The sequence below is a fragment of the Lagenorhynchus albirostris genome, chromosome 2 (assembly GCF_949774975.1).
Source record: "Lagenorhynchus albirostris chromosome 2, mLagAlb1.1, whole genome shotgun sequence".
Classification (NCBI taxonomy): Eukaryota; Metazoa; Chordata; class Mammalia; order Artiodactyla; family Delphinidae; genus Lagenorhynchus; species Lagenorhynchus albirostris.
Window position 1 is genome coordinate 81,045,703 of NC_083096.1, and position 20,655 is coordinate 81,066,357.

General features: G+C 40.4%; 2 protein-coding genes across 2 annotated transcripts in view; both read left to right on the forward strand.

Moving 5' to 3' along the window:
• Positions 1–20,655, forward strand: part of REG4 (regenerating family member 4) — a 61,125-nt gene that overhangs the window by 12,588 nt on the left and 27,882 nt on the right. The gene's annotated exons all lie outside the window — the stretch shown is intronic.
• HMGCS2 (3-hydroxy-3-methylglutaryl-CoA synthase 2) overlaps positions 13,710–20,655 on the forward strand; it is a 31,171-nt gene continuing 24,225 nt past the window's right edge. The window contains 1 exon segment of the mRNA XM_060142867.1: positions 13,710–13,796. Within this exon segment, the coding sequence (XP_059998850.1) occupies positions 13,710–13,796 (87 nt within the window).

Sequence of the window (20,655 nt, forward strand, 5' to 3'; positions counted from 1 at the left end):
CCCCTATCGCCTAGGCAGCCTAAGACTAGCTACCGAGCGCCGGCTGAAAGAAGAGAGGGGAAATGAAACAGAGCATTGGCCCTACCCACCTCCCCCTTCTTCTGTCCTTCCTTTCTTCTTCCTTCCTCACATCACAACCTTGTCACCATTTTGGTTGTCAAAGAAAAACATCAGAAATAATGTATTGCTCCCCCGAAGCGTTAAATAGCTTGTTAAACTGAAGGATAAATCTCTTAACAGTGAGAGTTCAGATAAGGTGACAGGCAGATGGAAAAGGGTCATTCTTACAAGCATACAGTTAGGTTTGCAAAAAGCAGCCACCAACTCCCAGGAGGGCTCTGGGGCAAATCACTGTCAGAGAATCAAACAAAAGTATCAGATTCCATGATGGAGATGGTAAATAAACGGGGATTACCAGACTGACAGGAGCCATGTAAACCTTATTAGATTAAGTGACAGATTCTGTGGTATTACCTGTAAGAAGTGAAAGGATGTAAATGAAATGTGGATGACAATCCCCCCAAAAGGTAGAGGTTCTCAATTTTTTTCTGACTGTGACACGTATGAGAGATAAAAGACACCATGGCTCACCTATCTCCCCTAATTCAGTTACACTTTCCAAAGGAAAAATAATACATCATGATAGTAAAGAAGTAGAGATGAACAAAATAAAAATCCAAAAAGTAAAAAACAGCAGATACACCAACATGAAACAAAAAGTAAAACCTAACAGTCATTCTATAAATATATTAAAAGTATTTTAAATGTACTTAGAAAGAGTTCCAGTCGAAAAGCCTCACCAACTGAAAACAATCTTGGTGATGTAGCAATAACTAAGCCCCCTCCCTGAAAGTGCTGAAATGCCAACAATCTGCATGTACACGTGCACAGGGCAAGCTTTATTACCTTCCCATTGTCTTCTTAGCAGGCTGATATGGCCCTTGGTCAACTCTAGAACTGTGCTGATTTTCATTTATGCATCTGGAATTTTAGTAATCCTTAATAATTCACTGAATAGGGGTATATCCTTCAACAAAATATTATTGAATGTATGCTATGTGCTAAGAACTCATTTCAGGAACTGGGAATCCATCAGTGAACAAAGAAGATAAAATTCCTTGCCATTTAGAGCATACACTTCAGCAGGGGTGAGGAGTGGATGTAGGAAAACGATTAACTAAATACGTAAATAAAGTACTATGAGATAGCGACAGAGGCTGTGATGAAAATATAAAGCCAGGACGTGGTATAGGGAGCAGGCATGTGTGCAGGTGTGTATGGAATAGTGTGCTTCTGGTCACAACTGACAGCCAGACTGTCTCAAGCAAAAAAGAGAATTTATTGGTTTATGTTATTCCACAGTCCATAAGTAGATTTGGGCTTCAGGCATAACTTGACCAAAGGTTCAACAGTGTCACCAGGATAAGGTTTTCTCTCTCTTGATATTTTTTGACCTTTTCTGGGAATTAACTTCATTATCAAGCCCCACCTGGTTGCAAGATGGCTGCAGCAGCTCCAGTCCTCACCTTATCAGGCGAGAACCACAGCCCTCAAACAAAAGCCTCCAAATCAAGCCTCACTGGCCAAGAGTCTCCTGCATGAGTTATGTGCTCATTCCTCAACCAATCATTATGGCCAGGAGGATAGAATGTGATGATTAACTTAGCTAAGTTATATTACATGTAACTTCTCTAGAGCCCAGTGGTTTAGTCAGCTTCACCTAAAGGACAGGGCCACTGCTAGCAGATATGGTGCCTTTGTAGGGATTATAAAAGGATGATGCCCCTCTGGGAAGACACTGCCCCATGGACCCACAGGACAAAAGCAGGCTGGATTCTAACCCCCACTTGCCCCCTTAGCCATATACCTTTGTGCAGTGCACAAGCTACACTGCCCTCATCTATGTGACCCTGCTGACACATGTGGGCTGAGTGCGGGAAAGGTGGTTCTCTACCTGGGGGCTAAGGGCCACCCTGTGGAAAACTCTGTCCTTAGACCCCACCGCAGGACCTCAGAATCCGATGTCTGAACTTCAATGCATCTGGACATGCATCTGATGTAAGAAGAAGAAAAATCAGGTCTATGTTGTTTCCCAAAATGTGCTCACTTATATAAGACTCCAGCCACAGCCTATGGTAGTTTTTATAGTGGGAAGAGCAAAGGCTTTGGAATTAAGCCTCTCTGGATCTGACTGACGGCCTCAAACTGGCTGTATGAGATGGAGCCTGGAGTCTCTGAGCCATCGTTTACTTTCTGTGGGGTTTGAGGATCAAACTAGTTAAAATGTGTAAAGAGTTTAGGATGGGGCCTGGCATAAGCATTAACAAATATAGTTGTCCTCTATGAAAGTCACGTGAGCTATCATAATTAGCTGCTTGACTACCATGGCAGAAACTAACGTCCTCTGCTGGAACACGGGAGGACAGCCATCTGGGAGAAACCTTGGGTCCCAGAAAACTCTGTGTTATGGATCTGCCTGGCCTGTGCATGACCACATAGGAGGCAGTACAGTTGGCCTTCAGTATCTGCGGGTTCCACATCCATAGATTCAAACAACCACGGATTAAAAATATTTGAAAAAAATCCAGAAATTTCCAAAAAGCAGAACTCAAATTTGCCATGCACCACCAACTATTTACATAGCATTTACATTGTATTAGGTGTTATAAATAATCTAGAGAGGATTTAAAGTATACGGGGAAGATGTGCGTAGGTTATATGCAAATAATACACCATCTTATATAAAGGACTTGAGCATCCACAGATTTTGGTATCTGGGGGTAGGGGTGGGGATCCTGGAACCAATACCCATGGATACTGAGGGATGACTGTACAGACACAGGATAGTGAAGAAGGCACATACCAAGTCTTAATTTTTAAATGCAATACACATTTCCATCAGACTTACTATATGTGAAGTCTGTAGTCACTGCATGAATAAAAACAGAGGAGAGTAATCTGAGAACATGAAGACTAAGCCAGAAGCCATTTATTTTAAGATTGAATATAGGTGAAAATCTCTGTGATCTTGGGTAAGATGTCTTAGGACACAAAAAACAAGAGCAATAAAAGGAAAAAATTATAAATTGTACTTCAAATGTTCAAATTTTGTCCTTAAAAAATACTATTAGAAAGCTAAAAAACATGCCACAGACTGGAATAAAATATTTGTTTAACATATATCTGAGAAAAGACTTGCAAATCAATAAGACAAACAACTCAGTATTTTTTTTTAATTTTTTTTTAAATTTTTTTTTTCAACTCAGTATTTTTAAATGAGAAAAAGATGTGAACAGATCCTTCACCAAAGAAGATATACAAATGGTTGAAAACACATAGATGTTCAACATTACTAGTCATTAGAGCTCTGCAAATTAAAACCAAATGTGATTATCCCAGGAATATAAATGTGATTCAACACAAGAAAATCAATGTAATACATCACTCTGACAGAATGAAGGAAAAAACCCAAATGGTGATCTCAATTGACGAAGGAAAAACATTTGACAAAGTCCATTGCCCTTTCATAATAAAAAAATCTCAGGAACTAGGATGAAAAAGAAACTTCTGAAACACGATAAAAGGCTTTTTTGAAAAACCTACAGCTAACATCATACTCAATGGTGAAGGACTAAACACTTTCCTCCAAAATCAGGCATGAGACAAGAATTCCTGCTTTCGCAATATTCAACGTTGTAAGAAGTTCTATTTGGATGAGTCAGACAATAAAAAGAAATATAAAGCATCCAAATTGGAAAGGAAGAAGTAAAACTATCTCTGTTCATGATTCTATGTACGGAAAGCTATTAGAAAGTTATTAGAGCGAATAAGCAAATTCAGAAAAGCTTCACGGCACCAAATCAACATGCAAAAATCACATGTGTTTTCATACACAATCCAAATAAGCAATGAACAATCCAAAAGGGAGATTAAGAAAGCAATTCCATCTTAAATAACAGCTAAAAGAATAAAATACTTGGGAATACATTTCACTAAGGAGTTGAAGAATATGTACACTGAGAACTAAAAACTATTGCTGAAAGAAGTGAAAAAAAGATCTGAATGAATGGAAAGTCATCCCGTGTTCATGGATATGAAGATTTAATATTGTTAAGATGTCAATACTACCCAAAGCAATGTATAGATTCAATGTAATTCCTATCAAAATTCCAACAGTGTTTTTTGCAGAAATAGAAAAGCCAACGCTCAAATTCACATGAAATTGCAAGGGGTCCTGAATAGCCAAAACAATCTTGAAAAAGAAGAGCAAAGTTAGAGTATTCACACTCTCCAATTTCAAAACTTCTGCAAAACTACAGTAATCAAAACAGTATGGCATTGGCATAGAGATAAACATTCAAACCAGTAGAATAGAATTGAGAATCCAGAGATAAACCCATACATCTATGGTCAATTAATTTTAACAAGAGTGCCAAGACCATTCAATAGAGAAAAGACAGTATCTTCAATAGATGATGTGGGGACAAGTGGATTTCCACATGGAAAAGAATTCAGTTGGACCCCTACCTTACACCAAACAAAAATAAACTCAAAATGTGTGAATGACCTAAATATAAAAGCGAAACCATAAAACTCTTAGAAGAAAATATGGTATAAATCCTCATGTCCTTGGATTTGACAGTGGATTCTTAGATACGACATCAAAAGCACAAGCAACAAAAGAAAGAAATGATTAATTAGACTTCATCAAAATTAAGAACTTTTGTGCATCAAACATTTCAAGAAAGTGAAAAAAAATCCTACATAATACGAGACAATATTTACAAATCGTATATATGATAAGGGTTTAATTTCCAGAATATACAAAAGAACTCCTACAACTCAGCAACAAAAAGACAAACAGCCCAACTGAAAAAATGGGCAAAGGACTCAAATAGACATTTCCCCAAAGTGATACACAATGGTCAGTAAGTACATGAGAATATATTCAATCAATTAATCATTAAATAAGTGCAAATCAAATCACAACAAGATACTACCTCACACCTACTAGACTGGCTATGATCTAAAAAAAACACAAAAAAGTGTTGGTGAGGATGTGGAAAACTGTACATTACTGGTTAGAATGTAAAATGGTGCAACTGCTATGGAAAACAATTTGACAATTCCTCAAAAAGCTAAGCATAGAATTATCAAATGACCCAGAAATTCTGCTCCTAGGTATAAACCCAAAAGAACAAAAAACAGGGACTTGAACAGATGCTCGTACACTGATGTTTATTGCGACATTATTCACTATAGCCAAAATGTGGAAACAACCAAAGTGTCCATCAACAGATGAATGGGTAAAAAAATATTTTATATACATATAGTGGAATATTATTCAGCCATAAAAAGTGATGAAGTTTTGGTACATGCTACAACATGGATGAAACTTGAAAACTAAGCAAAGTAAGTCAGCCACAAAAGGACAAATATTATATGATTCCACTTACATGAAATATCAGAATAAGGAAATTCTTAAAGATAGAAAGTAGGTTAGAGGTTACCAGAGCCTAGGGAGTCAAGGGAACAGGGATTTATTGCCTAATGGTTACATAGGCTCTGTTTGGGGTAATGAAAAAGTTTTGGAAACAGTGGTGATAATTGTACAACACAGTAGATACAATAATGCCACTGAATTGTACATTTTTGAATTATTAAAATGGCCAATTTTATGCTATATGTATTTTGCCAAAAAATGTAGTGATGTAATATGCTCAGACCACTGAATTGTACACTTTAAATGTATGAACTACAAGGTATGTGAATCATATCTCAAGAAAGCTGTTTTTAAAAATCCAAAACAGGGCTTCCCTGGTGGCGCAGTGGTTGAGAGTCCGCCTGCCGATGCAGGGGACACGGGTTCGTGCCCCGGTCCAGGAAGATCTCACATGCCACAGAGTGGCTGGGCCCGTGAGCCATGGCCGCTGAGCCTGCGCGTCCGGAGCCTGTGCTCTGCAACGGGAGAGGCCACAACAGTGAGAGGCCCGCGTACCACACACACACACAAAATATCCAAAACAAGAGCAATGACAAAACCACTACACATCTACTAGAATGGCTACAATGTAAAAGACTGTTAATACCAAGTGTTGGTGAGGAGGCACAGCAACCCTAACCCTCAGAGATTGTTGTGGGAATGCAAAATGGCGCTGCCACTTTGGAAAAAACATGTGGAGGTTTCTTATAACATACTAACAAAATGACTCAAAGATCCTTTCCTGGCTATTTACCTATAGCTCATTGAATCCTCAAAACAAAAACATACCACCTTACAGAAATAGTCTCTGAGATGGCAAGCTAGCTGCCCTTGATAATAAGTGGTAGAGCCAGGATTCAAACACAGGAGTGTCTGACTCCAAAGTCCATGCTTTCAAACATGATGCTGCAGATCAAACACATTCAATACTTCTTTCTCTGGCCCAGGCTTAGGAACAGAGTCTACAGTCAGGTCTGCAGAGGCTGACCGCTGAGCCAAGAACAGCACCGCACTGAAGGTACAGCATTGTTTGCTCAGGGTGGCTGGGATCTATTCCCAGCGATGCTACTGCTGGCATAGAGCTGCGTGTGTGGTCACAAACAGCAGAGACAGCAGGACTGGTCAGCACAGCTTCCCGTGATACAGTCACAAACAGGGATCAAGACGTCATATGCAGGCATGTCTGGCAGAGTTACTTTCAACAAACAGAAGTCAGAGTGACACATGAGGCAGAATATGGGACCCAAGTCTCAACAGCATCGGGGACGATTCCTATGAGAGGCTAAGGCTTAAACAGGACAGTGTAAAACACTGCTGGTCATTTTTTTAAAGATTTTTTTTGATGGGGACCATTTTTTAAACTCTTTATTGAATTTGTTACAATATTGCTTCTTAGGACAAAACTAATCTTTTCCTTAGCAAACTAATATGTGCAGAGTTGTATTTCCCTGAAATTATTGTTCCTAAATAGTTTCAGTCACATATACTAATCATAACTTTTAACTGAAGTAATTTCTATTTCACAGAAAAAACTTGGGGTAGACAACTGGGGTTACACACCAGCATCTTCGCTGTCCTGCAGAGCTCATAAATACAATACAACTTTCTATAGCCATACTTTATACAACTTCTCAAATGGCAAAAATGAACACATTCTTTAATAGACCCAAAGATAGTCTGTTAAAGTCTCTATATAGTTTCTTTGTGGCATATAAGAAGAAGCAAAAACATAGAAAGTTAAAATAATGCTTACTAATTAATGTTTCAGTGCTCTGTCTTACTTAGAAATTATGCAGTTATCCAATGAAATTTCATTTATTAATTCAACTTAATCCTAGTCTAAGGTTTTAACTTACCTAAACATTTTGGAAATTATCCTCAAGATGACGTACTACAAAACATAATTGTTAAAATAAAATTTTATCAGAATAATGAGTCAATTTGGTGAAACACATTTTTCATATTTTTACATTTTTCATAACTGTAAGTATTAAGTAGAAATAATGACAGCTTATTTGATCAGCAAATCTGCCTAAGTCTGGGAACAATGTACCTACAACAGAACAAAATCTATATTTATACTCATCTGTGATAAATCAGTGAAGACTTAGCTATTTTTAGTAACTAAAATTATTAAACTAGCTTCGCTTGCCAAATATTTACCTAAATTGTGTGAACTTGAATTCTTAAAACATTTCTGAGTTATGCTGTGTAAGGATACTTTTTAAGTCTAAAACATTGAAAACATTAAAAGTTCAATTTCCTTATTTTCTTTCCTTAATTTCAATTTCAGAAATATTCAATTTATATAAGTGCTTATTTATCTCATTAGCTAATCAGAATAGAGATCCTTTAACTTAAGATAATTTATAATCTAATTTGTTAACACCAACCGGCAAGTAGGATAATATTACACCCTCACACAACGAGACGTAAAGATCTCTTGAATCAGATACATAGACATCCAGACTGAAACAAAGGGAGTTTACAACTTCAATTCTGGAATTTCAGCTATGAGTCAGAATAAACACATAATTACAAAACTCACGGGTCCATTTCCTGTTCTCTTCTGCAAAATTCTTAATTACTTTGAGCTCCAGAGAGTCAACAGACAAACAGAAAAGACAAACAAACCAGATTCTCTGTCACCTCTCACCCAGTGAAATAAGATCTATCAACTATTAATCCATTTATAGAGATCATCAAATGAACAGACCATAAAACCAAACTCCTGATGGAAAAGGCCAATAAACTAGATTCTCTGTGAAGAAATGACCTGGGATACCCAACAGAAACAAAAATCTCTTTAAACCGTTAATTTATTTACAGAGATCATTAAATAGTCAGACCATAAATCCAAATTCCCAATAAGGAATAATTCACCCCATCCCTCAAATATTGGTGACCTGTGCTCTGATTGCTGACCGCTGCTTCTCACCACAAAGGTGCAAACACAGAGGCCATTGTCCTCGTACCTCACTCAGTTTTTGCAACACCTCCCCTTTCAGCTGCAGTGACTTCCCAAAGATTTAAAGAGCAGGAACCCTTTCCCCCATCCCCCTTCATTTTTCTCTTTTTCCACTCTTGGGAGCCAGACATCAAAGACTAGGACATTCAAAAGCAGCCATGTTTGTGGGGAAAATTATTCATAGAAAGTGACTGTGCATGCCCAGGGAAAGGCAAAGTCTCAGAAGACACCTGAGAAAACCTTAAGTTTACACCTCAGGCTGGTCTTTAGCACAGAGATAGCCTACAACAGTCAAAAAAAAAAAGCAAAAACAATAACAAAAAAACACAGCAAACCCTGGAGAAGGGACAGAATCCAATTTCCAGAGCCACTGCATCGTCCAGTTTCAACCAAACAATCACAAGGCTTACAAAAGGAGCCTGGTATGTTTTGCTATAGTTCAGATTCTTTTGGCATTCCACAGTTACTCTGTGACTCAAATATCACTGTAGCTTTTCTCCTTCCAAACTAGAACAAGGCCTTCATTCTTTGACAGCCCTGCAACACTCAGCCTCAACTCCACACCATGTTACATAGAAAGTCAGCCTGTGTTCTCTCCCATTCACTCATAATTAACGAAGTACTACTTGGTGCCAATGACTTTTACCATAAATGCAAATGTAGCATGCAAATCTCAAGGCATTACTCAGAAAGTAATTAAGCATATTATACAGAAAATTATCTTTTTCCCCAGATTATCAGCAAAATGAAAATACACTTTTAGAAGTTTTTTCAGAGAACGAGCAAACTCCCTAAATTAGTCCTATAAGGTACCAGGGGTACATGACTCTAGCTTAAGAAACACTTCTCAGTGTTTAGGTTCATAAGGCAAGTCTTTATATTCCCCCATCAGCCCAGGAGTTCTCTTCCTTCTTGTCAGAAGACAAGAACAAAACATTTATTTTGTTGTCAAACGCACTTGAGTTATAATCCCAGGTATGTCAATTAATAGCTGTGTGACCTTGAACAGCTCATTCAACCTCTCTGAGGTTGTTTTTCTATCTGTAAAATAGAAAAAAAAAAGACTTTTTTTAGGATCATTGAGTAGATTTAATGAAATTGTTTGTCAAGGAAGGTATTAAATTGGGAGCACAGTCACATGTGTCCTATACTCCTGTAGCAAATCGTCTAAAGAAATAACACACTTGAATTGCTACTCTCAGTAATATTATAACTATATCGCCTAAGGCACTCATTGTCCTGGGATAAGAATCTAACAAAAAGTTTTGGCACTTGATTAAAGTTCCTGAGATTCATGGTGAGCAAAGTTGTCACAGGGGAAGAGGTGGATCTTCTGCATGAGCAGTTCTAGAACGAGGGAGACACGCTGTGCTCTGGAGAATGAGGGGATGGCCCAGCCTGTGGCTGACTCTATAAACTCCTGGAAGCAGCTCTCCCAACACAGTGGTTGTTCTTTGGGGAACAATGGCTGAGTATAAGAGGGGGACATGAGGCAGTGGTGAGCTGAGAGCCCAATCATGGGCCAACACCTGGACCAGAAGTGTTTTTCCTATAGCAGTAGTCAAATACATCAACTGAACATACCTGACCACTCTCTAACAATCAGAACAGTAGGGAGACCAAGAGCTGTAGCAGTAGACCAATATCTGAGAGAGCTGTCTGCTCCTGTGAAGGATCCATGGACACTGGTGGCCTGGATGTTCAGAACCTCTGCTGATTTTTGAAATAGACTGAGTTTGAAAGGATCCTACTTGAAGAATTTTTTTTAATGGGAGCAAATATAAATTGGCTTGCAAAATTTTTCACAGGAGAAGAGAGAGTAAATACAACTTTATTAGGATTAAATTTTTCTGACTGCCAGTGTAATAACAGAGCAGGGAAATACCTTTAATGTGATTTTTTTAAGATTCTGCCTTTGTCTCAATGTCTCAAAAGGCTAATCCTCTTCTTAGGACACAAGTGAACACAGTAGAGCTTGGGTTACAAAAACATGCCTATCGCCCACACTGGGGCCAAGCAACAGAGATGAGGGCTGACATGTGGAGCAGTCAGTGGGAAGCTCCATTTGGCCGGACTGAAATGTGAGATGCTACAGACATAGAGGATAGACATGGGGGTGTGGGGTGGGGGTGGCGCGGTTGGGTTGGGATTTGTGGATTAACAGATGCAAACTATTATATAGAGAATGGATAAACAACAAGGTCTTACTGTGTAGCACAGGGAACTACATTCAATATTATGTGCTAAACCATAATGAAAAAGAATATGTATATATATATATATATATATATACACACACAACTGAATCACTTTGTTGTACAACAGAAATTAACACAACATTGTAAATCAACTATACTTCAATAAAATAAAATAATGTGCAATGCTGAAAGAATCTTCCCCATAACTCCCACTTGCACCCCATCTCCAGGGAAGAAATATTTAAATGTTGAGTGGAAATAGTACTGAAATGCTAGATAGAGCGGATATCAGAAAGCAAGAACAGAGGAGGCTAAGCTGGCTCTGCTCCAAAGCTGTAGGGAAATTCTTGGAAGCCCGTCAAACAATACTTGAAAATATAGACAGCTGCCCAATAATGTTGTAAAATTTCTCACAACTTCTCAGAGAACAGAAGGGAGAGCCTCAGCCTTATAGCAGTTTAGAGGATTGCCCTAATTCATAAATCAAGTTGCTGACATACACAGGAAGAAGAAAAGAACTTTACGTATCCTGTTACAACCCAGCAGACTTTTGAAATGAGCCATGGAACAAGGTCCTGCGAGCCTGGACCTGGTCCTGACCTTGGAAAGATCAGGCTTTTCTGGATCAAGTTCTCCAGAAGGAATTCAGAGAGAGCCATTATTGAAGAAATGTGCATTTACCGGAGAATTGATGGACCAACCAAATAGTCACTTTTAGTGAAAACTCAGGAGGAACAAGAAAAAGTGTCAATCCTGACTGTTCTTAGATAACAAATCAAAGAGCAAAGTTGGACCCGGAGGCACTTGAGGTTGAATTCCTGCCAACAAGGTCCTAAGGAATGGGAGAAACACGTCCCAACCTCAGGTCAATAATTTCCACAGAGAATGCAGTCATTTTCTACTGCTTAACAATTTATCACAAACTTAGTGGCTTAAAACAACACATTTGTTATCTCAGAATATCCATGGGTCAAGGGCTTCCACATAGCTTAGCTGAGTCCTCTTGCTTGTCCAGAGGCAACACCCAGATCATAGGGGCCACCACAGCTCTCTGTCTTCTGACCCCCACAGACACCTCAAACATGGTGGTCTGCTTCTTTGAAACTGACTAGAGAATCTCTCTCTTATAATGTAATATAAGCCCTGGAGTGACTATTCCATCACTATTCATCCTATTTGGTTGGCTAGAAGTAAGTCCCAGGTTCCATTTACATTCAAGGGGAAGGGATTACACAAGGGGTATGACTCATTAGAGGTCACCTTAGGGCGTGTCTGCCATACACTAATACCATTCATTGTTGTGTATGTTTGTGTACATGTGCACATGGGCATGTCCACCTTGGTCAGTGTTGCCCCAGACTCAGACACTGAGACAAGGGTTCACATGGAATTGGGAGAAGATCCTAGGAAACCTGCAGGGGAGTGAGGAACTGAGATAGGGAAGGGAGGCAGCTAATAACGGGTATGTGAACAAATTACAAACTATGGGCAATTTGAACCTTAATCCCTCTAAGGAACTCTGGAAGCCCGCCTGCTACACTTGCCTCAAACATATCACACATTGGGGCAAGGGAATTGAGGTATTTATACACCAATAGCAGGCACTGAAAATGGTGAAGCCTGAGAGGATACAGGCAGAGCCAGACTGCAACTTTACAATCCCTAACGTCACAAGTGTGATCACTAGACTTCCACCCTTGGTACTTAGCATCTAATTACCCTAAGAAAAAGCAAACAGAGAGGAGAGGAAGATGAAGGAATATGTCTGAACTAGTAAGTTAGTGGAATACCAGGTCTCTTCTTCTTATCTATCCCTTGGGGGCAGAATTTGTGAATCCAAAATTGTAAATATTTGTGTTACCGACCAGGGTTCTTGGCCTTCCCCAGTCAATAGAAATTGACTAGAGGCCAGACTAGAAATTCAGGCAAGTCTTTAAATTGGGGCCCCTGCTGCAGCAGGGGGAGCGGAGAACAAACAACAGGTTCCTTGCTTGCTCGCTCCCTGAGGGAGGGCAAGCTTGCTCCTTATATGTGGTGAGGGTAGGGGTGTGTCCAGGGGTTGGGCCGGAGAGGTGGCTGAGGTGTTTTGCCCACTGCTTAGGTGGTGTTGTATGCAGGGGGCATGTGCAGTACCCTGCTTTTGCTCCCAACACCCTGTTTTTGCTCCAGGCTCTTAAAAAGTGGCAGTTGGGTTTTTTGGTCTCTTTGTATCTTTTGGGTACAGAATTTGCCTCAACTGCGGCATGCACACAGTTATTTTTAGTCCCATACAGTTTCTTTGTATCTCATTGCTTGAGGAGAGGTGTGTCCAGATGCAAGCATTGCAGCACTGCAGCAAGGGGTTCCAGGTCCCAACAAAGGGTCCCAGGTCCCAGCCTGTCTCATTTGTAAATATTTTCTCAGGTGAAAATACAATGGGATGAGAACATTTTATTCACTATTCACAAGAACTTCTGGAAGAACTATTGAAGGCCAGAAATTCAGGCAGGACCATTCTCTGAGAGGGAAGCAGATAGAGCAAAAAACTATCCCTTCCAGGGAGCCATGCCAAACAGGGAAGGGAACTTGTTTGGAGCAGGAGCTGAAAAGATCCCTGGGCTTCCCTGGTGGCGCAGTGGTTGAGAGTCCGCCTGCCGATGCAGGGGACATGGGTTCGTGCTCCGCGCCGGGAAGATCCCACATGCCGCGGAGCTGCTGGGCCCGTGAGTCATGGCCGCTGAACCTGCGCGTCCAGAGCCTGTGCTCCGCAATGGGAGAGGCCACAACAGTGAGAGGCCCGCGTACCACAAAAAAAAAAAAAAAAAAAAAAAAAAGAAGATCCCTGAGCATGAGGGGTAGAGCAGGGACACAGCTGAGAGGAGAGACAGAGAGAACCCCTGGTTGGCCAGGCAGGCAAGGAGGGCCTTTGGGAAGAACAAGAATATCTAATAAGATTTCTTTAACTTATTTTTGAAGTATATAATATACACAAAAAAGTCTGCTTATCAAAAGTGCACACCTCAATGACTTTTCACAAACAGAACACACCTATGAAACCAACACCCAGACCAAGAAACAAAGCATGACCAGCACCCTAGAAGCTGCCCTTGCACTCTGCGTCGTGGTCCGAATGCGGGTTGGAAAAGAATTTCCAGACACAATGCGGAATGTAAAGAAGACAATTTATTAGAGGGAAGGGTCGCTGCCGGAGCAGCAGGCCAACTTCTTGATAGGGAGAGTTGACCCTCAGCAAAGGTTTCTGGTCTGTTTTTAAAGCCAGGGAACCTGCGAGTCATCTGCTGACTGGGAAGAGTATGTATACTTTCAGTATGCTGAGCTGGAGAACAACGGAGCATGCGCTAGGAGGGCTCTGGGACATTGCAATGGTCGCAGTGTGACAGAGTGACAGGAGTCCTGTAACTCTTTGTTCCAGCAATGTTGGCCCTTTGAGTTTATCTTGTTCTTTGTCCTTGGAGCACCACACTCTGTTCCAGTCATGACCCCTCCCCCAAAAGGTAACCACCAGCCTGACCTTGAACAATATGACCAGCTTTGCCTGTTTCATAGTTTAAATGGAATTGTACAATCTGTACTCATTTTTGTCTGGCTTCTTTCACTCAGCATTGTGTATGTGAGGCCTTTCATGTCATGCATAGTTGTATATCGCTCATTCTCATGCTGTGTAGTAGCGCATTCTGCAAATATGTCACGTTTTATGTGTCCATTCTACTGATGATGGGCACTTGGGTAGTTTCTTGAAATGATTTAGTTCATATTTTTGTGGGGTACAATGCAACCTTCTTCTCTGTCTCAGCACAAAATCTTTAATCAATGATGTGTGATATAAGGGGATTCTTTGAAGTGAATGCAAAGAAATGCCAGGTGCAGTGTTAGGGACAGTGTGGGGTAGAACAGAAGCCACATGAGAACCAGGCACATCAGGTTGACTTTTTTTTTTTTGATATCTTGAATTACTCATTTAGAATTCATTCAACAAAAGTACATTCAAGTCACCTAGTCAGGCCGACTAGAACCAGGCAGATCTAGAGAGAGGTCTCTAGTGGAAATCTGTTGTATTTTTTCTTCTTTCTTTCCTTCTTGAGAAATTCCATATAGTTTGGAGCTGTTGATTATAAAACTCCACTTATGTATCAAGGGAATGGGTATGTGACCCAATAAAAACAGTTTAAAGTTCCTTTCTCTGGAATTTGAATCTTGAGAATTGAAATGTGTTTGGAATTGAGTTACCTAACAGAAGGTTTGTGAATTCATGCTTCTGTGATTCCCAGAAGGTCCCCAGTTCCTCTCCTTCTCAAGGCTATAAATATTCCTTCTTTCTAGTGTGCTTAGGATTCTTTTGTTTGCCACCAAAGAACCTGAACTGTTGAAGCTCTTGTGACCTAAAATCTCTCCCCCATATGCTTACCTAAATTGTTTTGGAAATTTTCACATTAGTGATTCCTTGAGGGTCTACAGTGAAAAGAGATGCAATACTACAGCTATTGTATGAAAGTATTGGGGAGGGAATCTCTAGTAAGCTAAAATTAATTACTGAAACATTAGTTGTCATAGATTTATCAGTTCTCATTTATCATTCCTTCATGAAGGGATAGAATATAGAATGGATAGTTTGGGGTTAGAATGAGGCAGTTTTGCACATGACACCCCTCCAGATGAAAATCTCTGGGCAACTGGGAGAAGGGTACAAGGGCGTAGGTAGTTGTCGGCTCAGTGGAAGGAGGCTGTTGGAGACAACTACCAATGGTCCTCTATATCCACAGGCTCCACATCCACAAATTCAACCAAGCTTGGACCAAAAATATTCAGAAAAAAAATATCCAGAAAGTTCCAAAAAGCAAAACTTGAATTTCCCAGGCTCTGGCAAATTTATACATAGTGTTTACATACATAGTGTATTTATAGCTATTGACATAGCATTTACATTTTATTGGGTATTACAATAATCTAGAGATGATTTAAAGTATATAAGGGGATTGCATAAGTTATATACAAACACTATACCATTTTATGTAAGGCACTCAAGCATCTGCAGATTTAGGTATTCATGGGGTTCCTGGAATCAGTCCCTTGAGGATATCAAGGGACCACGGCATTGTCAACATACTGGTTAGGCCAGTTTAACTTATTGTATGTAGCCAGTAGTATGGCCTCCTCTCCAGAACAAATGGCTCAGAAAGAATGTTTTCTGATTTTGTTTTATTTCCCCCCCAGTGATTCTCATGTCCAGCAGGTTTGGGAACCACAGAGTTAAATGACTTCTTATAATAACTTTGCATTAGATTTTACCTTGATATGTTTTTATTGCTCATTTTTAAGTGACATTAGTTTCCTGAGCTTTTAAAAGGTAGTGTGGTTCGGGGTAGATTTTCTAACTTTACTGAGCTCTCTCTTTTGTTTTTGTGCAGTGTTCAGAAATACGGCAGCTAGCAGTCTGAGATTTCCTGGCTCTGTTCCACTCCCCCGTGTTTACCTCGACCTTCTCTTTCCTTTGTAGCTGTTGTTCTTGTCCTACTCAGTTTTAATTCCACTCCCAGCAGTTTCTATTCAGTGTCCCTCCAATCCTGGAAAAGAGCTCTTGTTCTTACTAGAGTTCACATCCGGCTCCCACTTTGTAAGAATCAACTGTGCGTATCTCTTCCCAACTTTGTCCTCATGTTAGTAGCTTGCAGTTGGCCATGGCAGGAGTATTTATACCATGGAAATCAGCAAGCACCACAAATTGGACTGTTAAACAATGACCAGCACACCACTGGCTATGCCGCTCTGGCTCTTGAGATCTTACTGGGGAGTTGGGAATTGGAGCTTGTACTCACTGGCACTGGGGTGGACAAAACTACTCCCATTTTGAGCTAATGCCCCTGAATTAGTCTGTCTGCTCTCTGGCAGTTTCTCATTGGCTGTTTAGAGGTTCTCTGGTTCTCCAGGTCCTCAGACACACCACTGCTGCCCACTGCTTTCTCCCTCACAGATGCCACAGCAAGTTTTATGACTGTTGGTTTATTCTCATCCACTTGTATTTTGGGGGTCACAGGGATTCGCTATCACTTAGTTTTATTGCAAATGTGTATGAGATTTTGGTTTTCCTCTACCTGTTTTTATGTGAGGATTCAGAAATTCAAAGACAACGCCACCACTGTATTCCCAGAATCTACAAGTTGGATGACTTCCAAGATTCGTTCTAGCTTTGAAATTGTCTGGGCTCAAATCACTGAAAACTCTTTTGTGAAACAGTGAATTGGACCCAGATCTGTCACTGGCCTCCCATGAACCCCCCAAAGGCCTCCTGGGGCAAGAGCTGGAGGGCTGTTGATCAGTCTCAGCAAAAGCTTTCATAGAAGATCCTTCTTAGCTACCAAGCCAAGCTTCCCCCTTTGAGCTTGATGACCTTTTACCTGCTTCACACAGACTCTGAATTTCCACCAGCTTCCTGGTCACCATTTAACTCATCAGATACTAAAGTAACACAATAAAACAAAACAGGGATTTCCCTGGTGGTGCAGTGGTTAAGAATCCGTCTGCCAGTGCAGGGACACGGGTTCCATCCCTGGTCCGGGAAGATCCCACATGCCGTGGAGTAACTAAGCCCGTGCGCCACAACTACTGAAGCCTGCTCTCTAGAGCCCGTGAGCCACAACTACTGAGCCCGCGTGCCACAACCACTGAAGCCCGTACACTCTAGAGCCCGTGCTCCACAACAAGAGAAGCCACCGCAATGAGAAGCCCACACACCACAACAAAGAGTAACCCCTGCTTGCTGCAACTAGAGAAAGCCTGCGCGCAGCAATAAAGACCCAACGCAGCCAAAAAAAACAAAAACAAACAAACAAAAAAAACTAAGTTTGAAATCTTTACTCTCCTCATGGACAGCTACTTTTCTGGAACTGCCTCCTCCAGAAAAGAAGATTCTAGGACTCAAGGTCAGGAAATATCTTCTCAGACTTAATGTCAGTTCCTCATTTGGCAAATAACATAATTTTCCACAGAACTGGACTGGAGAAAGGAGTAAATTTACCTTGAACATTGTGGAAAGGTATGTGAGATATAACTTTCAAATAATAATACTACTTACTCTATTAGTCAGAGTTCTCCAGAAAAACAGAACCAACAGGATATACATATACATGTATATATATATATATATATATATATATATATATATATATATATATATGGAGAGAAACAGAGAGAGAGAGATTTACTATAAGAAATTGGCTCATATGACTATGGAGACTGACAAATAAGATCTGCAGTCAGCAAGCTGGAGACCCAGTAGAGCTGATGGTGTAGTTCCAATCTAGTCTGAGGAGTAGCAGGCTTAAGACCCAGGAAGAGCTGATGTTTCATTTTAACCCTGAAGGTAGGGAGAAAAACAACGTCCTGGCTGGAAGGTAGTCAGGCAGGAGGAATTCCCTCTTATTCAGGGGTGGGTTGGCCTTTTTGTTCTATTCAGACCTTCAACTGATGGAATGAGGTTCATCCACATCAGGGAGAACCATCTGCTTTATTCAGTTTATTGATGTAAATGTTAAACTCACTTAAAAATACCCTCACCAAAACACTCAAAATAATGTTTATCCAACATCCTGTGGGTCAGTCAAGTGGACACGTAAAATCAGCCTCACAATTACTAACATTTATTGAGCAACATTTATTGATTGAGTACTTTCCAAGTATTAATTACTTACAAATGACCTCATTTAATCCTCACAAGCTGTAAAATACTTTAAATTATTCTTCCAATTTTACAAATGAGGAGATTAAAGGTTGAGGTGTTAAATATATTGACTGAGGTCTCATAGTGAGTAAATAGCACACTATAAATAGCACATTATAAAATCTAGGATTTTATACTTTCTCTTTTCCTTTCCTTCCTTCCCTCCCTCCCTTCCTTCCTTCTTTCCTTCCTTTCTTCTTTTCCTTTTTCTCTGTTTTCTTTCTTCCTTCCATCACAAATGATGGCCTCAAGAAATTAGCAGATCTTACTTCACATTAGCGAATAGCTCTTGATGTGTTGATTTCTACATAGCAGCGTTCGATTTGTAGTTGTTGACCCAATAAAGGATGAGTGAAAGCTTCTCATGCGGTAAGAAGTGAGAGAGTTTCTAATCATTCTCCCGTTCCATACTGTTCCAGCATCCCCACAAGAGGCATGAGCAAGATGGTGCTGTTTGAAAAGCTGTCACGTGGAGTCTGGAATGGATCTGCTGGGACTAGGGGCCACTGAGGGCTATGGTTCTGCCTAAATTAGTCAATTCTAGAAGTGGAGAGAGACCAACATTAGCTGTGGTGAATGGTCTGGGAAGTGTCTAGCAGTGGTGAGTCAGACTCTGGAGAATGGGTGACCTTGCACAGATGAGAGGTATGGGAAGAAAGATATGAGAAGAACATTTCTTTGGGAAGTACACCATACAACATAATAGTGTATAAATAGAAATTGAAGGGGGAAAGTGACTTTTTTTTTTTTTTTTTTTTTGCGGTACGCGGGCCTTTCACTGTTGTGGCCTCTCCCGTTGCGGAGCACAGCCTCCGGACACGCAGGCTCAGCGGCCATGGCTCATGGGCCCAGCCGCTCCGCGGCATGTGGGATCTTCCCGGACCGGGGCACGAACCCGTGCCCCCTACATGGGCAGGCGGACTCTCAACCACTGCGCCACCAGGGAAGCCCGGAAAGTGACTTTTAAATTAGAATAAAAGAAAACCAGTATGGGGATGGGGGGATATTTGAAGTGAATTCGCTCACCCACTACCAGTTGGAGGTGCTTAGAGTTTTCTCTATTGATGTTATATCTTTTTCACCTTTAATATATCTGTTCAGAAACCATCCATAAGGATACACACGAAGGTGTTAACCATGCTTGTGATGGAATCATGGTATGTTTTCTGTTTGCTTACCAGAATTTTTCAGAAATGAGTTTTGTCTTCATATTAAGAAGAGAACAATCAAGGAAACTTCCTTTGTGAGAAAAAAAATCACATTTGCTGTCCAGATGTTTTGACTAAGAATACCAGATATTTAACAACAATTTTCAGGCATCAGAGCTTTCACCAGAGAAGGAGTCCTAAGTCCTTGGCACCATCACTTGAGCAAAGCACTTCATTTTTCTGTGCCTGTTTACTCCATTGAATGGCTTTAGTACTGGACTTTTTGTCTAGATCCTATATCCTCATAAACAAACATGAACTGATTTCAAAATGAAGGGGGAGAAGTTTCCAATGGGCACAAGAGGAAATGTATTCTGCCCTCTCATCCTGGGCTTACAGGTCAGCCAAAAGCCAGACTAACCAATTGTTATACAGAGAAAATCCTTTATCTCAAGTTACAATAAAAAATGACCTGCAGGTATAATGATTGTAGTTTGATTTCCTAGATTTTTAGACCCAGCAAAGTTGCAGGCTGCCAAGTTCCTTCTTTAAACTTCTTTGCCAAGTTCCTTCCAATGATTCTTCCTCTCGTCTCTTGAAAGGTTAACAACATTCACACAACAGAATTTCCCTTGATTTTCCCAGGTATAGCTAGCATGCATCAAATAAGATGCACAGGTTCTTTGGCAGGAAGAAATGTGGTAGAGGGCAGTGAGAGGAAGCTTCAGATAAGGCCCAGTGATATCTACAGATCCTTTTCAGCCTGTAGATAGTGTTTCATTTTCTCATCCTTTCCCAACACATAAGGGTAATAATAATATTCATTTATTAAACTCTTACTGTGTTCAGCACCTTGCATGCATTATCCCAGTTAACCATCACCACAACCCAATGATGCAGAACTATTATTCTCCACCCCTAGCAACTGAAGAAACTAATAGGAAACTGATTCTAAGAAATTTTAAACGACAATTTCAGGTTATTCAAGTAGGATACGGAAAAGTTAAGATTCAAATCCAGATCTGCCTGGTTCCAAAGTCTATGTTAATACCTCTGTACTATAAGATCATGTAGCCATGGATATGGAATTTGTGGTTTTACCAGTATTTATTCTCCCACTCTCAGCTCCCTCCCGACCCCACCTT